The sequence below is a fragment of the Hippoglossus hippoglossus genome, chromosome 23 (genome assembly GCF_009819705.1).
Source record: "Hippoglossus hippoglossus isolate fHipHip1 chromosome 23, fHipHip1.pri, whole genome shotgun sequence".
NCBI lineage: Eukaryota > Metazoa > Chordata > Actinopteri > Pleuronectiformes > Pleuronectidae > Hippoglossus > Hippoglossus hippoglossus.
The window spans coordinates 11,743,123-11,765,282 of NC_047173.1; the positions used below are offsets into that span (position 1 = coordinate 11,743,123).

At 42.1% G+C, this 22,160-nt stretch overlaps 1 protein-coding gene across 7 annotated transcripts in view; it reads right to left on the bottom strand.

Moving 5' to 3' along the window:
• Positions 1-22,160, bottom strand: part of chchd3a (coiled-coil-helix-coiled-coil-helix domain containing 3a) — a 70,562-nt gene that overhangs the window by 37,702 nt on the left and 10,700 nt on the right. For all 7 annotated transcript variants that reach the window (XM_034578197.1, XM_034578192.1, XM_034578193.1 and 4 more), the window contains 2 exons: positions 21,521-21,614; positions 11,937-12,117 (listed from right to left, as the gene is read on the bottom strand). In XM_034578197.1, coding sequence (XP_034434088.1) covers positions 11,937-12,117; positions 21,521-21,614 — 275 coding nt within the window. The remainder of the gene's footprint in view (positions 1-11,936; positions 12,118-21,520; positions 21,615-22,160) is intronic.

Below are 22,160 nucleotides of genomic sequence, written 5' to 3' on the forward strand. Positions count from 1 at the left end.
ATGAAAAGTCGGCCATCACAGAGAGGGATGACGTGTGCCAATCATACAACGGAGGAAAACTGTGGACTGTTTCAGACGGTCTCTCCTTGAAGGCATTCAAGGTGGTGCACTTGTTTGCACACACATAAAACCGACTGACGTAGCTGGAAAGAGGAATGAAAAGATGTCGCTGGAGAGAGGTTCGAATCCATCGTACTTTTTTAGTCCTGCACCGCAAGCTAATCGCTTCATATAGGTAGTATCCTTTTCAGACTGATTGAACTAAAAGAAGCAGTCTGTCCAATTCCAATGCCGTTGTGTTGGGGACTGCTCCAACAAATATTCAAGAAGCACTTTGTTTGAAACACCCAGACACTTTAAGCCAGACTTAGCTGGTTGTAAGAAAAAACTAAACAAAACCAAGACATGATCATGCAACCATTTTACAGATTATGTTTCAGTTACCAATCACTCTGTGTCTTCTAAATCTTGTAGCAATTCTGTGATGGTTGAAGTTTGGTTGGAGAGTTCACTCTTTGATGATAAGGCCACCACAAAAAAATATATAAGGTCAGCTAAGTTAGCTTTTGTTAGGCAGATCTAGAGCAATGCATAGCATGGGGATATAGAGAATGAGTCTGACTCAATTGTAAGCATCTTAGATCGAGTCTTAGTCTAAACCTAAGCAACCTCTTCTTCAGCAGAGAGGGTAATGGAGTAAAACGAAGCAGTTTTATCATCAATCATTTAAAACAAGCTAGCAATGGGCAAGGAGCTCTGACTGAAGCAGTTACCTTCAGCTCACATTGCTGAAAATATTTGCCTACTTTCCTTTTTGTATTCCTTTGATATTTTAGCCTCTATTGGGAATATGGTATAACCAGTGACACTTGCTGTTTTTGACAATCCCCATATAAGCACTATTTTTAAAACATCAGTAAATTTACTTACTATTTACAAAGTGAAGCATGGACCATCTTGGTAGAAAAAGACAAGAATGATGCAGGCTTCAGACAGAATGACTCTCCCTGGGGATCTCTTAGCACAGTGAGTAATGACCAGTGACCTGGTGGGTCAAAGGGCTGACCTGCCCAGGACAGGGACCAAGGGGCCAGGAGGTGTAGGTAGTGAGCGTGGGCGTCTTGTGCATGTATCTTAACTGCTGGCTAGTTAAGGCCATGTTGAAAAGAAACGTCCGGGTGGAGTCTTTAGCTTATTGACTGTGAACAAGGGTCAAGAGAGGGCTTGATCTTAACCAGCTGCCCTTAATGATGCTGAGACAGCAACTGTCAACCATCACACACACATTTACATCTCTTCTGCATTCCTCCTAAATCTGTAGTTGTATCAAAAATACACATTTATTTCAGAGGTTCCAATGAATATAAGCCCTTCACAGATAACTAGGAAAACGCTTCCTTTAAGATGAGCTCAGGATTGGAAGGCAGCGAATAACATGGGAAAAGCTAGGAAAGAAATGATCCTCCAGTGAAAACAAATGGGAGCAGTGAGCCCACAAAGGTTGAAATCCTGGTAGGAACATGAAAAATCACTTTCCTTTCTACTCCCAGACACTTAAGGCCCCTCAGCCTTTGTTCGAGACACCACCTCCACCACTCCACTGCCAGCACCTTCACTGAGGGACGGCAACAACATCTGCTGGCTCAGGGATTGATTAATTGGCTGATCAGGCGCCCACGGTGTAAACTGATTGATTGATCATCTTGCGGTAGGAGCTGCCTTTATCTGGAGCCCTGGGGAGTGAACCTCTGGAGGTCCCCAGTCATCTGTCATGTCCAACACACAGGGGAAGACGAAGAGGCAGATGAAGAGCTGTGGGTTCATTACCGAGACGCGGGGGGCATGTATGGAGGAAGTCTTAGCCAAGATGGGAACAGGGGGCATGCCAAGAGAACAATGGGAACATAAGGACAAAGAAGCAGAGGATGTAAAGAAAGGAGAAGATGCTATGCAGAGAGAGATGGAGGAAGGAGAGTGGCCAAGCCAACAGCAGTTGTAAGGCAACAAGAAAGAAGAATAAAGGAGGAATAAACCAATGATAGAAGCCAGAGAGAGTCAAACACTTTTCACGTTTGCTTTGGGCATATAGCCTCCACTCATTCAAAATTCCTGCTACATCCTGGTTAAAAAAGCAAGGAGAAGAAGGTGGCAGATGAAAACAAGTGTGGAGAATGCCGGTATGCGTTCAGTCAGACACACAAAATGTAGGCGGAAAATTCCTTTGCTTGACGGCAAAGGACACAGTGAACGACCTGAGAGTGGAGAGCGGCATATTGCCTTTGGACAACAGACGTCCCTGGGGGGGGAAAGTGAATCAGAGAGAGAAAGCTGGTGGAGCAGGGATGAGAGCACGAACAACCTCTGGCAGAGAGAAGGTGAGAGGAATGTAGAAGGGGGGGGACAATGGGAGAAGACATGCAGGGAGAAAAGGTGACAACCTCAGGGTAGGTTGCTGACATTGGACTCTGGACATACTCAAGCTGCATGTGACTGACCCGTCTGTGTGGAAGCATGTGGATCTTTACCTGAATCAGTGCTCACGTTTAAGAGCAGCCTATTATTTGTATAAGTAACTGAATCCTTAAGGGAATATGGCTGTGGGCATACTGTATATTTCTCAGAGCATGTTTGTGTGCGTGCTCATGCTGTGTATTAATACATATTTATTCAATCCAGCAGCAGGTGGTCGTCCAAGGCTTGATGAAGCTAGGAGGGGGCTAGAGTCCGTCTTTGGCTTCTGTCTATCAAGCCAACGTCAGCAGAGTCAGGGTCACCTCTACGGCCTTGCTCCTATCTGGCATTAACATGCATCTAGTGTGATCCAATCAAAAGTTGACAGCTCGAAATACATCGGTTCACATCTGGTAGGAGATTTTGTCTCCACATGCATCTGGAGGGATTTAGGATCAGATGCCACCTGCTGGCTTTATATGCAAATAAATATACATCAAACATACATAGGTACATCATGTGTATTTGTAAAAAGTTGTTTCAGTGTGTTATATAGTAAATATGTGTGTTCTGTTACATGTGACTGGACAACCCGAGATCCTGATGTCAGATCTGTACAGGGCCAAACTACTAACCTCATTGGCTGAACAAAGGCCTTTTCCTTTTCTATATCCAGCAACAAACTTTAAAAAAGGAATGGACAGAAAAGAGCCATTCTGTTGCTGTCGTCTCTTAAATCACAAAGTTAGCCTGTTCAATTGTACTTCAGATGTGACCATTAAGCTTCATGCTACATGTAAAAGCATGTGAATGGGTAATTCATTTTTCTGTTTTCACCCTGTTCACCTCCAAAAGTCCTGCTATTTCAATAAAATTGCTCTCATAATTTGAATTTTGATTAAAGTTTCCACTATTTTAACTGGTTTATTAAAAAAAAAAAGAGTTTCTAACCTTGTATGAAAAACTGCTTTGTGGATAAATGACTTTTATTTCTCTCTTTCCATGCACCTCTGTATTTCCTTATCATTTCTCTCTCTCTCTCTATTCTCTCAATGTTTCTCTATCCCATCCACATTTTCTGCTGTTCACAGCCCTCTTGACTCCTCTCCCCTCCTCTTTGTTCCCTCTATATGTTTAAGTTCTTTCCATCGTTCAATCAAAATGTCTCCCTCTAGCACCATTAGCTGAGCCGACTGTTCACTTCCACAGCACCTCATTAATACCACTCTCCTGTCAGAGCCAAGAGGGAAAACACGGAGAAAGACCAAGAAAAGAGGAAGGGACGAGCGTAAAAGAGGAATATACCTGTCATATTACACATCCAACGTATTTACTGTACGGATCCACACACACACATACAATTCTGCTGCAAAGTAAACTCTTGACACTTGCTTTTATAACCTGTGGACCAAAATAAGTTTCTGAGTGAAATAGTAGGGAAACAACACATATTTCCAGTAAAACTAAAGGCTGCAAACACAATTCCACTCTCAGCCATAGTTAAACACGGAAGAGTCTGGTTTCTTAGGTTTTTATAAATGCAGTTATGACCTAACGTAATATAACTTGACATTATGCACATTTGGACCTGTCAAACTTATCTTTCTTGATCGTTTTGATCATAGAACATTACAATAGACATTACCCAATAAATGAGGCACCAATAGCTAATAACAAGCTATGTCATCATAAATATAAAGCACTAATAAAAAGACAGTCACAGTATAGCATATCCTATTGGGATTTATTAACATTTGCTAGGAGAGAGAGAGAGGTGCTCACAAAATGATGGTTAGACACTTGCTGCATATGTCTTTAGATGCAAAAACAGTTTAAAAACTCTTGTTGTCTACACTTATATAGGAAGATTAAAACTTAAAACACCTTTTAAAATGTTTTTTAGCTTTGAAAATGTACAGATCTCAAATTTTCTGTTGTGTAAATTTTTACTGAAAAGTCTCTGTGTAATTTGTTGTTATTTGCACATGTCAAATGAATCACTCGCTCAGACAAAGGTGAAAAAAACCCACACAGCACAATAATAAACTTGTAGTCAGCTTTCCACAATGTTAAGAACAAATGAGGATGAACACATACATAAATACATACACAGCCCAGTGAGGCTGAGGCAGTAAATTGACTGTACGCGCTCTCTTGTCAGAAAGAGGCTTTCGTGACACCAGTATCCATCCATCAATCGAGTGCTGCCGTATCCCGGCCCCACCGCTGGCAGCTCGCGGTGCCAATTAGCTGACAGGGTGAGGGCCCGGCGCAGAGTGCCAGCCATGGGGCTCTGCCAATTACAGCCAGCCCTCCCGTCTAACTCTTACACTGGCACAGTGTGTGGGCACCGCAGCCTGGGCGGGGGTGAGGTAACGGCCACGGATATGTAAAGGACGGTTGAACGGACACCCTCCAAGACGAGAGTCGGGGAATTAGAAAGGTAGGAGAGAGAAGAACAGCGAGAGAGAAAAAAGAAAGAATTGACACATGTGTACAGAGCACTGTCAGTGAGGGGAAAAAATCGAAAAGGCAGTGGTGCAGAGAGAATATCTGCTCATTTAAACTGACCTCTTACAGAACACAAACATTTGATTATTCTGAATCCTCGGAGAAAACATTTTGCATTTCCAAAAAGTTTCAGGATATCAGGACAAACAGGTTAAACAGTGGAAGGTATTTGGATGCGAATGGTGCCTCGTAAAATTATTAATATCCACAGTGACTGATCACAATGTAATTACTTAATTTGTGAACAGCTAAATACTCAAGTAATGACTTTCTCAAGTGCTGTAAACAATTAAGCATCTGACAGGAAACAGGTACAGCGGCTTGTTGACTGCCAATGCAACGTCGCTGTGTTCCAGACAAATTGTCCTGAGTTGGAGGAACAACATCATTCTGCTGCTCCTACTCCTTCAAGGTTCACTCAGCTTCTTGGGTCCAAACCCAAACACCGTAATCTTTACCACATCACCCCAACCCCTGCTTTAATCCATCGGCACAGCAACAGCACCCGAAAAATCATTTTTAAATTCACATTAATCAAAACAGACTGACAGCTCTCGCAAATCCAGTTACACGAAGCCTTGCAGGGGTTACTCGTACAACAGCTCAGAGAACTGTAGCCAGAGATAGGATGCAATTTGTCCTTGGCGAGCTGAGCAAATCCAAAATATATGTAAATCACAGTGTACCACTACCTCCCTTTATCTCATTCAAACGTAAAAAGAAACTAGGACCTTTTCTTCCTCCAATCTCCCTTATACTCTGTGATGTGGAGAGAAAAGTAATAAGTTTAGAGAGGAAAAAATATATATTTTTCCTTTTTTTTCTAAATACCACCCACAGGCACCAATTCAAAACCCAGCAAGTCTCCTTTAATACCTGGGAAATTAAATTGTCGGCCCATTATCAGCCAGGTCCAGTCATCTGTATCTAAAATGCACCCGCCCGCAACTCAAGTACACAAGATTTGCCTTAAAAAAAAAAAGCAGGACATATGCTGGAGACAGTTTTCAGAGGGGAGGCAGGGAGACGAGTGGCACGGCGAGCAGAGGGGGAGAGTGGGGGGGGGGCTTGCTGCATTAAAAATGTTAAGCTTTACCCAAAGTCATTTTCAAGCCAGCCAAGCATCAAATGGAACAGAGTATACGGAGAGACTAGGTGCTGATTTTCTCCGGGAGCCCTGACAGGATGGACATGCTGTTTGTGTCTGTGTAGGGAGCAAACAAAGATTCTCGGTATGCTGCGTTATTTCTCGCTGTGAAAGCAGGGATGGAGGAAGAATCACGGAAAATCACATTAGCGACTGGTATGCGCGTGTCTGTATATGTGTGTGAGTGTGAGTGTGTGAGAGAGAGAGAGAGAGAGAGAGAGAGAGAGAGAGAGAGAGAGAGAGAGGTAAACATGCAGACAGAGCGAGCAACAAAAGCAACTTTGTGAAAAAAGTGAAAAACATGGACTAACACTTGACTACAGCAAGATAAAACCCAATTCAGTCTAATACAAGAGTCCTGGAATAAATCCTACCTTCATGAAGGTTATTATGTTTTATAGAGGTGTTTATTCAACTGTATGATCATTTCGAAGGCTGCTGGTGCATTTCAAGGGTTCTGATTAATTGCATTGGGTTATATGGAGGAGTTTTACTATTCCACTCCATTTATATCAATGAGGGTATATCAATTATATCCATCACACAGAAACACCTCTCTGTATAATGCAAGGTCCCTGCAGCTTAAGGCAACTAGTTGTGGTACTTTTTGAAAGAAGTTTTAGTTGTTTCAGCTATTTTGATCCATCCATCCATCATCTCACCAATTATCTTTTGAGGGTCGGAGCTGGAGCCAATTCCTCCACCAAGCTGGGATTCAAACCTTCTTGCTGTGCTTCGAGAGAGCTAGCCACTACATCATCGTTCTGCATCCCCACTGTGCCACCCCGTAAAAGTAAATCTGGAAGCAATCAGTATATTATCTTAAACATAGATGCCACCAATTACTTTGAGATTTAATATATTTTAGCATTTGAAAGACTTTTAAAATACCTTTTAATAACAGTTTAAGTCTTATTTTTTAGATCATTTGTGGACTAAATACTTTGTAAGAGTTAGACATTTATATAATATTCACAGCTTCCCTTACTCACAGTGTCAGCTTAAGGTCTCAAATTAGAAAAAAAACGGCCAAAGTAAATGTAAGATCTGAGTGTTTTGGACCAGTTGACAACAGTAGACAAAACCACCGCCGCCAGGTATAGACCCCACCCAGGCCACTGTTTGGAGCGAGGAAAGATTGATGACTCCGGGTTTGATTGAAAAGTCTGCCTCGGGGGTTAGAGCCTGTGTCTAGGTGAGACGCTGTGGCCGGTGATTGATTGGCCAACTGGACCAGTTTGCCTCCGCGGGGAGCAGTGTTGCTGAAAATCAAAAGAGGGGACGGGCGGAAGTCTATGATTTCATTAAAACACAGATGTGGGGAGTGACAGATGGATGTAGACTGTGAATAAAAGAGTTACGTGACTCGTTCATGCTGTTTGCTCGTATGTCTCTGTCAATACTCCTTATTTGTCAGTACATAAAGACAAGATTACATTTGTAGCGCTCATACGCTGTTGTCTGCTTTGTCTTCCGCCGGTATCCACTAAAGAATCATATATTCCTAATTGATGCTGTTGTTTAATTATTGCGCTAATTGACCTGTAATGAATGATTTATTTGAGTGTAATTATTCTAAGGAAGCCACCAATCAGTTCTTTGAAACCAGGCTATCGACTCAACAACAACAACCCCCCCCCCCCCCCGGAATGATCACGGTATCCATTGTTTTATTTTTCTGAGTTAATTTGTCAAGCTTGACCCTGTTATTTATATCCACAGTGATCCAGGAAATGATCCTGCTCTGGACAAAGCAGACATCAGCATAAGCAATGAAATGAAAAATACAATTTTCCAAAAATCTACGCCTCATTTAAACGTTAAATATTCAATTAGTGATCGTCCTCGTTATGCTATCTTTATAATAGCTGATCATAAAATCTGTACATGCTTCTAAATACCATAATCCCCCTTGTGTGTGTGTGTGTGTGTGCTGCTTTTCCCTGTACCTTAACTGTGGTTCCCCCCTGAGTGGCAGAACATGTGTGAGCGCTGACACTGAACATGTTACCTTCAGACAACAGAACCCGCGGATACCCAACAACAACAACACACACACCCCCACGCTGCTGGGAAGTTTCAATTACTGGTAGACTTGGTGGCTGGCTACTGCCCGTCAGCCTGTCAGGGAGGGGAGTGACTGGTGTTGGAAAAGGACGAATGACAAGCAGTTCCACAAGCAGCAATATATGATATATATTATAAATATAAATATGATGCATACGTGGCTGGTATACCTGCCTGAAACTGTTTGCTATAAGAACAGATATGAAAAACACTTTGCTTCAACATATTTATGGCATTCAACTCATTTAAACAAGTTAAAACACATGTACAATAGAGTGCATTCAACTTGTATGTGACAGGGAGGAGAATAATTTTAATCCTTTTTATTTTATCCCATTATTTATCAAACAATTGCACACATTACTGTTAATACTACTTTTTTAAAATATGCTGCATTTACAGGGGATTTGCCTCCAGCTTTCCATTCAGTTTAGTTTCTTTTAGTATCTAATATGGCAAGGATCTCAAACGCGATAGAAAAAGAAGCAGGATCTATAAGCGGAGTCTAAATCAATAAAATCTAAATGATACCCAACTCCGGTCTAATCCCAAGTCTGGGGGCAATTCTCTAGAATGGGTGTCAATGTAATTGGCGCGGCTAAGGCGGTGAAGGTTATGGCCATTATAGGCGAGCGTGGGGAGGCATAACTGCTCGCGAGCGTCACTCTCATTGTGTGTGAAGTAGAGGGGGGAATGTATGGGGGTCCTGCCGCTCACCGTGACCTGTGTCTTAATGAGGGGGACAAATCAATACTGTGCCGGACAAAAGAACACGAGAACAGCCGCCATAGACAAATGTTTTTTCAGTGCAAGTGAACGTGGGTACAGGTCAATTCACAATCCATTAAAAAACAATTTGAGGTCAATATGACTGTGGCTCAAGGAAAGAACTAATTCAATAACATCATCTTAATTGTGACAAATTATTTACCCAATTCTTTATTTTCTATAGATTATCATCTTATAGTTTGAGGTTGGCAGTACTTCAGGGCATCGTCGTGGTTCAGACATACTGTCCCTGCACAGGTCCCTGGTTCAAATCAGGTCAGAACGTCATCCCTGTTTATTTCCTCATGTTTTCTCATTCTTTCTTCTGTCTATATTAAACCAGTGGGGGGAAAAAACAGTCGACAACAGATAGCTCAATTGTTGACAGACGCAATGTTTACCCATGTAGTCGATTCTCTCCCAACTTCTTCGCTTTCCACGAGACTGAAAAATACGTAATTTCTCTTGACACCGCAACTGCCGGGGGGGCTGAGATAAATCCGGCACTCTTCAAAACACTCTTACTTGTTTTAGTAATTTTGAGGGAACGTAGCACAATGCACCAATGTGCATCGCTCAGAAGTTTTGGGGATTTCAAACTAACTTGGATTACACAGAGGAAAAGTCGTAATGATATGCATTTCAAGGGGTCTTTCTAACAACAAAACAATCATAGATATCATTATTATAAGGACAAAAGCACCGTCTCTCTCTCCCCGCATTGAAATTCAGCCAGCAGAGTAAGTATTGAAGAAAAGTAAGAACAAAGAGACCAATCTTTGATTCAATCTAATGACCTGATTGATCGCTCAAGGACATAACAGCACAACAAATACGATAATACATGGAGGTGTTAACAGGTTTACTGGGGGAAAAGGGACTGAACAAATCACCTCTGAAAGCTTTATCAGCCACCAGATTATGTGCTTAGTACAGCAAACCACAACCTCTCCCAGGAGCTCGCTCTCCATCAACTTATTGACTTTGCCCAGCAATCAGAACCAATTTCACCTTCCAATTACTGAACCTTATGGGCTCTACCACAATGTAAATCTAATTTATTGGGTATGAGATATGGAGAAAGGGTTCGGTATTTGATGAGAGTTAGAAGCATGTCATGTGAAAATTAGCAAATAGGTAGATATACTCATATTCACATGTTTTAAGTTGAATATGTTTGAAGTTGGTCTTCGTGCCATATTCTTCTTTTGGGTGAAAAGAAATGAAGTGTCACATTAAGACAGGCAGTGGAAGGACGACAGACTTGGAAAACATTATGTTTCATCAAACACAAGTTCACTGTCCTGGAGTTTGACAAACGCAGGGGGAAATGGCAATGGGTGGGAGATGTCTTGTGAGAGAGGCTGCCTTTTAAAAACGGAGAAAACTCCATTTCCAGTTGAAAAGAACAGTGGCTGGTGTAGAAGCGTCTGACTTGACAATTACATGAGTGGTAAAAGAAAAAGAAAAAAGGAAAAAGCGGCACAGCGCCTCCACTGATAACCTGTCGGATTCCATTAAAAATCCAGCACTCCAAAAAGAATGCTCAAATGGAGGAAATTATCACACACACACACACACATCCACACACGGTTTTAAAACGGTAAAACTCCCAGACAGGGATTCCTTTTGCTGTAATATGCATTATTTAAGGAAGTGGGAACAAACTGGACGGAGAAAAGACACATTCAACAGAATTTATATAAAAAACACAGAAATAACAGACAAGCTGTGCAAGAAAGACTCGTAGCGAATGCACAGCAGCTGCAGCGCTTGCTAACTGTAGTTTCAAAGGCTGCTAATGTCCCTAGGTTAGCCCTAAGGCTCCAAGCAAGCGCTTCATGCAGTATAGAAGGAAAAGTAGAGGGAGTTTGTACTTCTGGAAGATGCAGGCAATGCACAAAGAGTGTGTGTGATCAGTTCAATAACATCCACCACCCGTCACCCTGCTTCATACGTAACAGATACGAAGCAGGTGAAACATTCTTGCCCTTCCTCCCCATCATTTGTGCCGTCTCTTCCCCCCGGAGAAAAATAACAGAAATTAACTACCAGAAAAAACTAAAAAACACATCACATCATGTGTCTCCTTCCCTTACTACCTCTCTCTCTCTCTCACAACCCTTTTCTCTTTTTGATTTGATCGCCGTTCCAAATGAGGGATCGCTCATACACTTGTCCTGCGGTGTGATATCACATCAACGCTCCTCTCCTCCTCTCACTGTCTCTCTCTCTCTCGACAAAATGATTCATTTTTTCTATTACGGCGATGAGCGTGTGAAATGAGCTATATAATCAATAGCATAGGTTTGTAAACAGCAGCCGCACTCCAGGGAAAATGTGTTTTCTCTTTGAAAACAATGCAACGCCTGTGTCTGGTAAAGAACGCTCATCTGACAATGTTTACAAGGGCAATTTACAGGAAATAAAGGCGCGAGCCGCCCCAGAACGAAGGCAGCTTTATTAATACAGCAGGATGAGCCGGCAGAGACGTGCAAGAGGACAAAACTATCAAACTACGAGATGAGACCATCTTGAAGATAGGTTTATTTACCGTACGTTGATTTGACTGAAACTGTCCTCTGAGTTTGTATTATGCTATGAAAACTACTATGAAAAGAAGATTCGGTTTGATTTATGGCTGTGTGTGTGTTTCTGGGGCCGAGTGTTGACCCAGCGAAGACACTTCTGTGAATTACTGCTAGACGCGACGCTCACACACTCATATCTCTGACATTTGTCCCTTTACCAGGCATGACCTGTCGATTGCAGCGAATAGGTTCACTCCTGTGCGTCTGTGTGATAGAACAGGAGCGTGTGAACATGAAATGGGACCTGTCTTCGGGTAAAGATGGCCCTCATCAGGGAGTCGGTACTCGCAAGGTCGTGCAGTTTAAATGCTGTTTGAAACTGCGGTGCAGATTTGAACCAACTGAATGTTAAAAGTGTTTAGGACGGGAAGGTTCACAGTGGCTGCAGAACATCAACTTACATAGATCTGGGCACGGAGCATCTCGTCCTCGGTGGCGATCCTCTCCCTTAAGAGAGCCTGCTGGAGGTTCTCCTGCACCACGGCCCGCTCCACAGAGAGGATCCTGGAAACTTCACTGTGGATCTGGGACTGGGCGTCAGCGTTAGCCTGCTCTGCTGCTCGGGTCTTCTCCAAGTCCAACCTGCGGAGCATTAGCAACAATTTATTATATTACATGTTTATGGCAGGACAACTTAGTGTTGCTTCAGACAGAAGAAAGGGTATAATAATAATGGATGTAGCATTAAATGAGTGTTAATGTAATTAAGACCTAACTAAACATATTTAAAACCTAGTACGGAATATTTTAACAAATCTAAGCCCTTTTAAGGCCTTCAATTCAGATTAAATGTTACACTATTCAAGACCCCGCGGGAAACCCTGCTATCTCTATATAATATATGATGAAACAAAAGTTGGTGGCATTGTTGACAGCACTGCACACTAACGCTCCTTTTCTATTGCCCTACATCTTTATATGTGATCACACATAAGCTCTCTTTTGCACATTTCATATTTTGAAACCAAAACCAAGCTACTTTGAAACTAGAAACTTTTGAAAACCATTACAGGTCTATTCCTTATTAATTAGATATATGTCACATGAAATATTAAGCACATACAGTGGAGATATTAAGTTAAGTGGTTTTTCAGAGCAGCAGATATAACATGGCAACTTCTCTTTTTGTGTCTACAGCGCCCCCTACGCTCAGGAACCTGTTGCACCTCATGCTGAACTGTTGCACGTCAAGTCTCCCAAAAGAATTAAAAGGTCACCAAAGCAATTATGGTGCTAATGAAGAATAGACTCAGGACAATATACTTGTATATTGATTTTCAATACTAACGTCTGATTCATCCATTCATGTCCTTGCTGTTCCACAGCTTGCAAAGAGGGGGCGCCATTGAGAAGTAACATTAGAAGTTTGACTGCCCCAGATGTATCACAGTCAATTAACATCTGTCAGACAGTTCAAATCAATTTATATTAATTCCAAATAATTTACACTGAAAAGTAATTTGACTATGAATATGTAAAAGACAACCGCCTAAAATAAGAATCATCAATCCAATGAAGCAGAGATGTAAACAGAGGCACCACGCTCTCTACAGACACAAGACCACCATTTGAACCCTGTCACCGGGTTCTCATAGTTGCCTAGCAACGCACTTCCCGACTCAGTGACAGTGTGCTTGATTGGAGAAGAGGAGGAACGTCCCTGAAACCCTGAACATCTTCCTCTCGTAGGAATCAAACATTCGTAGCGAGGTAAAATAAACACAGAACAGACGGATCGAGTGGCTGAGTGGATTAGAACAGACGAATGGAGATGGCAAGGATCTTAATAAACTCCAGCCTAACGGAAATCCTAACAGAGCCCTGGAAGGTAACCTTGACGAGCAGGAGGATACCGTGAAGCGAGGCTGTGTGTTCACTGGCTGTGTGATGCAGTTCACAGAAACAAAACAATAGTTCCATATAATTCCTCCACATTTAAAAAGGAGCCATCTATGATCCACCAGACGTGTAAGTGTCTGATAGTGGAAATACACTAACGGTTGTTTTTAAATGTCAGTTCATAGGAATACAATATTTTCTTCTGTCACCATTATTTTTCAAGTCGTGCTTTAAAAAGTGTGAAATTGTTTTTGATATACATAAACACTTCAGTTGAATGAATTACCCACATTCTGTCTAATTAGGTCTGTTCTTTGCTTACTTTGATAATTTATGTAAATCATCTTGGTTGTCAAGTGTGTGGAACCCAATGACTGCATATAAAGACGGACGATGTGACAGCTCCACAAAAGTGAAGCCAAAGCGTCTTGATCACCCCCTGGTGGCTGGCTGCAGTATAGCTTCTAATGCCTGCCTCCTGTATTTTAGCAGATTGGACTTGGACCAAATAAAAAAGTCTAATTAAACGTCAAACTAATTTTTATCTAAGATGGTTTCTGTCATATTACGTAGTTCTCATCACACTGATGCTATAAAAACTGGGTTAAATATGATGATTGACAACTTTTGGTTGGTTGAGAGCGTGTATGAATGGGACCTCAGCACCACAGCTCCATACCTCGATTGCTGTTACTCAAGATGACAGGGTTTAAATATGGCTTATTTTTGCTTTGTTTCTGGATAGTAAAAGTCATCCATCTTTATAAACAGTCTATGACAGAAAATCTGTTCAGAATGAAACATTTTCCTCCGTCGCCATCATTTTTCAAGTCGTGCTTTAATAGGTGTGGAAATGTTTTGATATTCATAAATGGTAAATTGGAGTGCATGACTCGTATACTGTCTCGTCAGGTTCGTTGATTGCTTATCATTATGATTTAAGTGAATCATCTTGGTTGTCAAGTGTTTGGCAAAGATACAGTTTGTGCATTTTCAACCTCATGGCTGTTTTCCTGATATTGTCAATGTGACGGATTCATTTCTTCCCCCTCACCTGTGATTATACCCAAAATGTACACAGTGATGAATCCTGATGGACGGACTGACTAACTTATCACCACCTTGCACTTTTGGCTTTCAGCTGATGACAGGTAAGTCAAATGAAAATACGTCTGACGTCCTAAAGCTGCCGTTCGCCCTGCAAAACCACTAAATGTCAGAGAGCGGGAGGTGAGGTGGGGGGGCAAGACGAAAAAGACCGAAAAAGAGAAAGAAAGAGAGAGAGAGAGGAAGGAGCGAGCGTGAGTGGTGGCGACATGACATGTTTGGCCCTGAGGAAGTGAAGCAGAGAGGGAGTGAGGCAGAGAGTGGGAGAGAGAGATGGAGGGAGACGGAGAGAGACCAGCCATGTCCAGTCTCACAGTCCACTGGGCTGCACACGTCAGCACACTCCATCCATCATCAAGCCCCAACTCACACACACACACACACAGTCATACAGGGAGCCTCCTAATGGTCTTTTACATTCACCATTTCCCCACGATCCACGCCTCCCTGCCTGCACTGCTAATGTACCTAAGCTACCTTTACTCACGAAGCTGTGGCTTTAGCCATTGCTCCAACTGTGAGTGAAGGAACGATAAACAGAGTTCTTAGAAAGGGACTTGGGTGGTGGTCATGTGGGCCAGCAAAAGCAACAATATTCATTCTCCGTGACATGAAGTTGAAGGTTTTTTAATTTAGGTAAATGTTATTTATCTAACAAGGACAGAAATGTTTGATTAAATAAACCGTCTCTTTGACACATAAAACTTTGCTCCCAGCAAAACCAACTTCCTGCTACGCACCTGTCAGCAACACTGACACTCCAGACAGGAGAACCAAATCTCCTTTTTGTTTACCTGCTCTGCAACAGAAACCCAATGACAGACGGAGAAGCAGAATTGAAGCAGGCAAGGATAAACATAAGCTGTTTTCTGGTGTGAACTTGAAAAATCTGGTCAAGACACTTCAGAGTTTGCCTTTCACATGTGGAGAGAGCCATTCAAATCTTAGGAAAGGACATGATTTTTGTTTACAGCACATCTACACCAATGTTGGTCTATAACTCCAAAAGCTTTTGAATCTTGTCTTTCCAAGTTGACATCTTCATCGGCATCTTCTACATGTATGTCACCTTTACATCTGAGATATTTGTATTATTCCAGGTTCATGTCTGCTGCATCATTACCACGTCCTCTCATTGGCTACGAAAGGAAAGTGTCGAAAAGGTAACTGACTCAGACAAATTTTGTGTTTTCACATAAAAAAGCAGCTATACTTGTAAGAAAGCTGTACCCACTGATCAAGGTCTTTTTTTGTGTGTTTTGCCAGATTAAGAAAGCTGGAAATCCTCTGATGATAAACGAATGGTGGCCAAAAGCTACAACTTGGACAAGTGTGAGCGATGAGGACAAGAGAATAGACAGCCAAGCAAAAAAGGTCTGTCTACCGACTTCCTCACAAGTGCTAACCCAAGCAAAGACTGCTATCACTAGCTGGATGCTATCTTTCTGCTTCACCTCTATTGCTTTCCAGTCATTATTGCCCTGTCCCTGGGATATTGAACGCATTTTTCATTCGACTGTAGAAGATTGGCACTGGGTGGGAAAGGAGGGGCGGGGGGGGGCGGTGGGTTGCTTTGAGAAAGAATGGTTGAGTCAGACGGAGAGAGGAAAAAGACAGCATCTACTCATGGGAAAGAAGAAACAACATAATGCCTTCTGAGGAGAAGTGTGTGTGTGTGTGTGTGTGTGTGTGTGTGTGTGTGTGTGTGGGGGGGGGGGGGGGGGGGGGGGTGCTGGAAAGAGAAAGAGGATAATCTTCGCCCGGTAACCTGTGTTTTGATGGCTCAGTGGATCGAGTCTTGAAAACAGTAAGATGGAAAGGCCGGACCAGGGATGTATCATTAATTTGGAGAGGAGCGGAGTGCGGGTGGGTTGGACTGTTTCGTCCATTTCCGGAAGGAGTAAATCACTTTTCAGGGGGGTGACCTTGAGCAGTACAGGAAGTACAGGAGGATGCTTCAGTTCTTTTAGGAAACTACTTCTAAAAGTGACTGGAGATGCTGCAACTTCTGAACAAGCCGTGCAGGTATGTGTGTCTCTGCACATACACATGCTTTGCAAGAAACAATGATTAATGTAGACGTGTTAAAAAATGGTGGGCGAAACCATCATCATCAAGTGCTCCACAGAAAATCACATCAAATATTATTTCCCTTGCATGAATATCAAAAAATAAATATATTCACGTCTCCTGGCTTTTCCCCTTTTTTACCCATCCATCAGTTTCTGCTTCCGTCTCCTTTTTCTTCACCCACTAATGCTTCCAGTTGTCTACCTGTCATCTACACAACATGTGTCTCAATATACTCTGCCTGCCAGGACGGATTCTGACAGACCTGCATAACAGCGCAGGCTCGACCCAAGTGCCTCGAAACAAAGGCATTTAAAGGCCTGATGCAATATTGATGTTAGGAATAATGTGGCTGAATGCTGGCCATGAATATTTTATGGAGCTGTGCACTCTCATTGACACACATAAACACACACACACACACACACACACACACACACACACACACACACACACACACACACACACACACACACACACACACACACACACACACACACACACACACACACACACACACACACACCCACACAAACACCACACCTGACTGTGTTGTGGTGTTTGAAAGGCTGGGAGCAGAGTTAAATGTATGGAGCACAGAGAACAGTGGGGATTCATTTAAAGATCCTTCACAGTTCAGAAAGGAGCATAAAAGCCATTTTCTCATCTCCCTCTACTTTATCCACAGTTAGAGCTAACTGATAATGTTTCATGCTACAATCAAGCATCATCAGAGGTAAAGGTAGAATAATATCAGCGGTATAAAGCTCAGACTCCCAACAGTAAACAGTCCACCTACTGGAATACGCTCAGCTGCCTGATGGTTATCATGGTGCAGCTAACAGAGCTTAAAGTTGATAAGAGCCAAAAAGCATAACTGACTACACAGGTCAACCACAGGCCACAGTACGAAGATTGGATTTCCCTTTTGTAAAATAGTGTATGTACTGTTCAACATTTCCTTATGAAGTGGAAACGGGGGAATTGAACAACAATGTGATAAAGTTAGAAATTGCAGTACATCTTATTGAAGATAATAATTTAGTTCTGAAACACTTTTTATCTTATTTGTTGAAATCTTCTCCATGTCCCGATAACCATCAATAAATGAAGTTGTCGACGTATCATTTCATTGGGATTAACAAGTCGGAGACGAGAGCCTCTGATAGATAGAGAGCGAGTCAAGAAAAGTCGACCTCTAGCAGTTGTCAGACAGTGCGTGTTCACGTGTTTTGACGAGAGGGGTGATAGGAGGGGATGAGATGTATCCGTTACATATTTTCAAACTGTAGCCTGCTATTGCTAAATTTTTCTGGATTACCAACCCTCACTTTAATGCAGATAATGAAAAGGTGGGATGAATGACACACAGATACATATGTCCAGAGAAGGAAAAGCAACGCACATCTGTTGCTGTTGTAAGGTGGTAATAGATGAGCAGCAAGTGGTTTCTAGGGTTTATCAGATGGTTGGTGTGAGATTAGCTGGTTGCTATGACGCTCTCTATGGTTACTAGGGTATCTCTAGATCATCGGTACAGTGTTTTGGGGCGTTTTCGTTCACAAGGCCACTGCATGGAGTGGTTGCTAAGGTGACTCTGGTGTTAAGCCTATAATGCATTTTGCAAACTTGTTTTTTTAAAAGGTTTTGTATAATATAATGATGATTATTATATTTAGCACTACTGCCATGTTTATTTTGATGGATTGTATTATTAATATTGTAATGATTATTACTATTAGTACAGGTGTGAGGGGGCTGTAGAGTTTTATGGGTGTACTATATTTTGACAGTAGTCACAGATAGAATATCATGAAGTTACAGAAAGTGCAGTAAGAGAATCTGATCAAAGGCCCGTGATGCTGCTGATTCAGGCACATTTTTAAAGAAGAATCACAACTCCCCAGAAACACTCCTGACAATCGGGTAGGATTCAGGAAGTTTTTCCTTTCTGATCACCCCAGACTTTCTACTTTGTGTAGTTGAGTACCTGTATTTCTGTGCAAAGATAAATTATATAAATAAACAAAATGTAAAAATCTATAGGCTCTGCTATCTGTCTGCATTTGATCCAGGAGCAATAAACAATTTAACAGGCTGCCTGTGTAACACAGAGAGGAAAACAGAGGCTCCGGGGGAAGGTCAGTGTTCTCATTCAAAAGTCTGACATGTAATTATAATCACACAAGCGAAAAACAAGCTGCATGACTACATGCTGAAATAATGGGCATAAGTTTCACAACTGTGACATGTAAGTGTGCTCTGTATGGGCAGGGGGAGGAGAACGATGGCTGATGGCTGGAGAAAAACAGAAAAAAACAGGAGACAGGAGGAGAAAGAGACAAGAAGGAAATGGAGGGAAAGGTGCAAGAATAACACAGAGAAGAATTGGATCGAATGGCGACACGGGATGAGTTGGGTTGAGGGAGGGGAGACAGAATGCTGTGCGCGTTCTCCAGCCCCCACTCATCCCTCCTTCTCTCTCATCCCTTTCTCTGAGTCGTTCTGCTCTGCTGCCTCACAGAGAAGCGGCAGAGGCAAATCTGCTCCCTGCAGCCGCTCCTTGCTACAAATGAGTTTAAGGCTGCACCCAAATGAACTCTTCACACAGCCCTTACTTCACTCCTGGCAAAGCAAAACATGCAGACCCACATCTCTCTCGTCATCTATGGACCTGAAGCCAAACAGAAGAAATACTGCCTCATCTAAACACCACTGTTCCTGAAAATGTCCAGAGATCTGGTTGCTCTAAATGGCAAAAACTGCACAGGATGGAATAACAAAGTTAACAATGTAATCAGAAAGTTTGTCCACAATGTAATTTCCTGTCAGACCGCTGTTGTTAAATAAATTGCCAGAAGTACTCAAACAATGAATTCGGAGTGATTGGCAGCAGGACTTCCTATCTGCATTTCTTTATTCTGAAAAGGTCATAAATGAGCATCAAAGCAATATGTGTTAAAAGCATTTTAACAACCAACAAAGCGCAGGAGCCATTTTGGGGTTGAACATGATTTGGTTCTCGTATAGCTTGTGTTTGTACTCTCTCCCACTGACCTGGGCTTTTTCACATATTCTTCCATTTCCCTGCGTTCAAGCTGTGCAGCAGTTTCACTGCAGGGTTCCACAGCTAGTGAGACACTGTGTGGCCTTTCTAGCTCAGCTTTGATACACTCAGACACACAAAGAATATCTTCCTTCAACTTTTGCAACAAATGTTATCTCGTCTCTTTGCTGCTCTTCTAGCACAGCCAAAGCCAAAACCCCTGGGCCATGTTTGCCTTCAACAACCAAAAACTCTCAATAGTTACCAAAGGAAAATAGAAAAGTTGAACTGTGGTGACAGAAAATGAAGTGGGCGCCTTTTTCTGTCGTGAAGTATAGAGGTGTGTGAGGTTGTTGTGATCATATTAAAAAGAATTGCACACACTCATACATATCAGTCCCAAAAATGTGCCTTATTTTTGTAATCAAGATGCATTAATTATTCCCTGTAAAATTGTCAATAAAACACCCCATTTCACAACAAAAAAAAGACATTTTCTAAAATCCTGGATCCAGCCCATAATCAAGATCCAAACCAAACTTTACTGAGTTCTTTCCTCAGCCCATGCCCCATCCTTCCACTGAGTTTTGTGAGAATCCATTCAGTAGTTTCTTTGCATAATCCTAACAAATAACCAGGGGTGAAAACATAACATCCTTGGCTGAAGTAATTAAGGTTTAGTACATTAAGTGTTTCTTCCTCAGCATCATTACATTGTGATTTATTTTATGACTTTCTGACTCCAGATAAAACCCATCACTGAGCAGCACCTGGCCCATGATTACTGCCTACAGAACTATTAGCAAGGAAAATGGACACACGTGCATGAAAACACACTCACAAAAACACAAATTGAACAAAAATAATGTGACAAAAAAAAACAAGACCACAAACAAAAAAATCGAGGGATTGAAAGCCAACATGATTTCAATTAATTGCAAGGAGGGCGTAATTCTGAAGCACTTACTGAACAGACATCAATAAGTGAACTGCAGGAAGTGGTTACAAAAAAATAAAATAGCCAGGGGAGAAAGAGAAATCAATAGACAAATGATTTCTCAACACCACTTATTAATTTCTCTCTTCCTGAATGAGGCTCAAAAACGAGGCTAATCACTAGGCTAACACTACCTCCTCCTGGACATAGAAAGGTTGTGTCCCCCTCATACAGTACAATGGTGCATTTAGTGGTTAATCACAGCTGTTCATTGACTGGGGGTCTGCTGGAGAACATCCAGGTCTGTTAGAGAAAGGGGGGAGCAACACGATTATCGGACATTACAGCATGTGCACCTGCTTCTTCGGGGTCAAAAAGAAGAGGAGAGCACAGGAGATGACGGGAAGAGAGGAGAGAATGGAGTACGCTCCTCACACCAAGAGGGTGTTTCTTCATCGTGAAGGTCTAATTGATCACCCACTCAACGCCCAGGAAATTACCTGAAGAACGCACCCTCCTTTCTCAGGCATGATTAATTGATCCAGAAAGGAGAGGAAAGAAGCCGAAATAGAGGCAGGGAAAAGTGCTGATGTGCTTCGGAAGAGAGGCAGATTGGAAACAGTGGGAATCGGAAAGTCTGCTGCTGACCTTTTTGACTATTAATGAGGGCGGAAAATAGTCAAATCTGAGAGTGTCTTCCGTTTATAATGAAATCCGGGAGCAGGAGTTGACACTCGTGTTGTACCGTGATTCATGATCCAAAAGGAGGAAGATAGAGGAAAAGGAGAAATGGGTAGAGAGAGACGCACACAAGGAACAGCAGAGAGTCTGATTTTCAGCAAACTCAACTCTTGATTTCAGCTAAAAGGGAAACACTCGATTCTGAAGTAAAACACAACAAAAATATTGGTGCAAAGTTAGACACAACCATTCCATTCAAGGCCATAACCAACGTTTGTGCATGAGTTTGTGTGCGTGTATCTAACCAGGCTTGCAGCTCTTGCTCTGCCTTGGCCCTCTCCTCCTCAAAGCCTTTGTGCAGCTCAACAGAAATCTTCTTCCTCAGGGCCTCTTCGTCGACTGGGACACAAAGAGAAAGAGAGAAGCAGAAAGAAAGAGAAATGGTTAAAGAGGGAGATTTTGAAGCAGAACAGCTCTTGTTTGCTGACAGACATATTTGGACACAGGGTAGAATGATACAGTCTAAAAACAACAGGAAAAAAGGAAAAGAATAAGAGAAATGTGGGTGCTTGTTTAACAGGTGATGGAAAGATCTGTATAATTTAAGACAATGCATCACTAATGCTGTTTTCAAACATGAACTCCAGAACTTCATTTTTCAGTTTTGCGTCCATCGAAGGTTAGAAACATTATCAACAAGCCAACTCGCTCGCTGAGATTTTTTTGCTTCGGAGAATGTCTGGATCATCTGACTCGGACATTAGCGTTCTCACAAACAGCCCCTCTGGAAAATCAGAGTTCAGTGCATGTCTGAAAAGCCGCTTAAAATAAACAAAGAAAGAAATCCCCATATCATCTAAATGCATGCACACACACCATCCATCCTAAAACCACACAGCGCCCCACCCTGCCTACATGTATTGGTATCATCATATCATCATACAT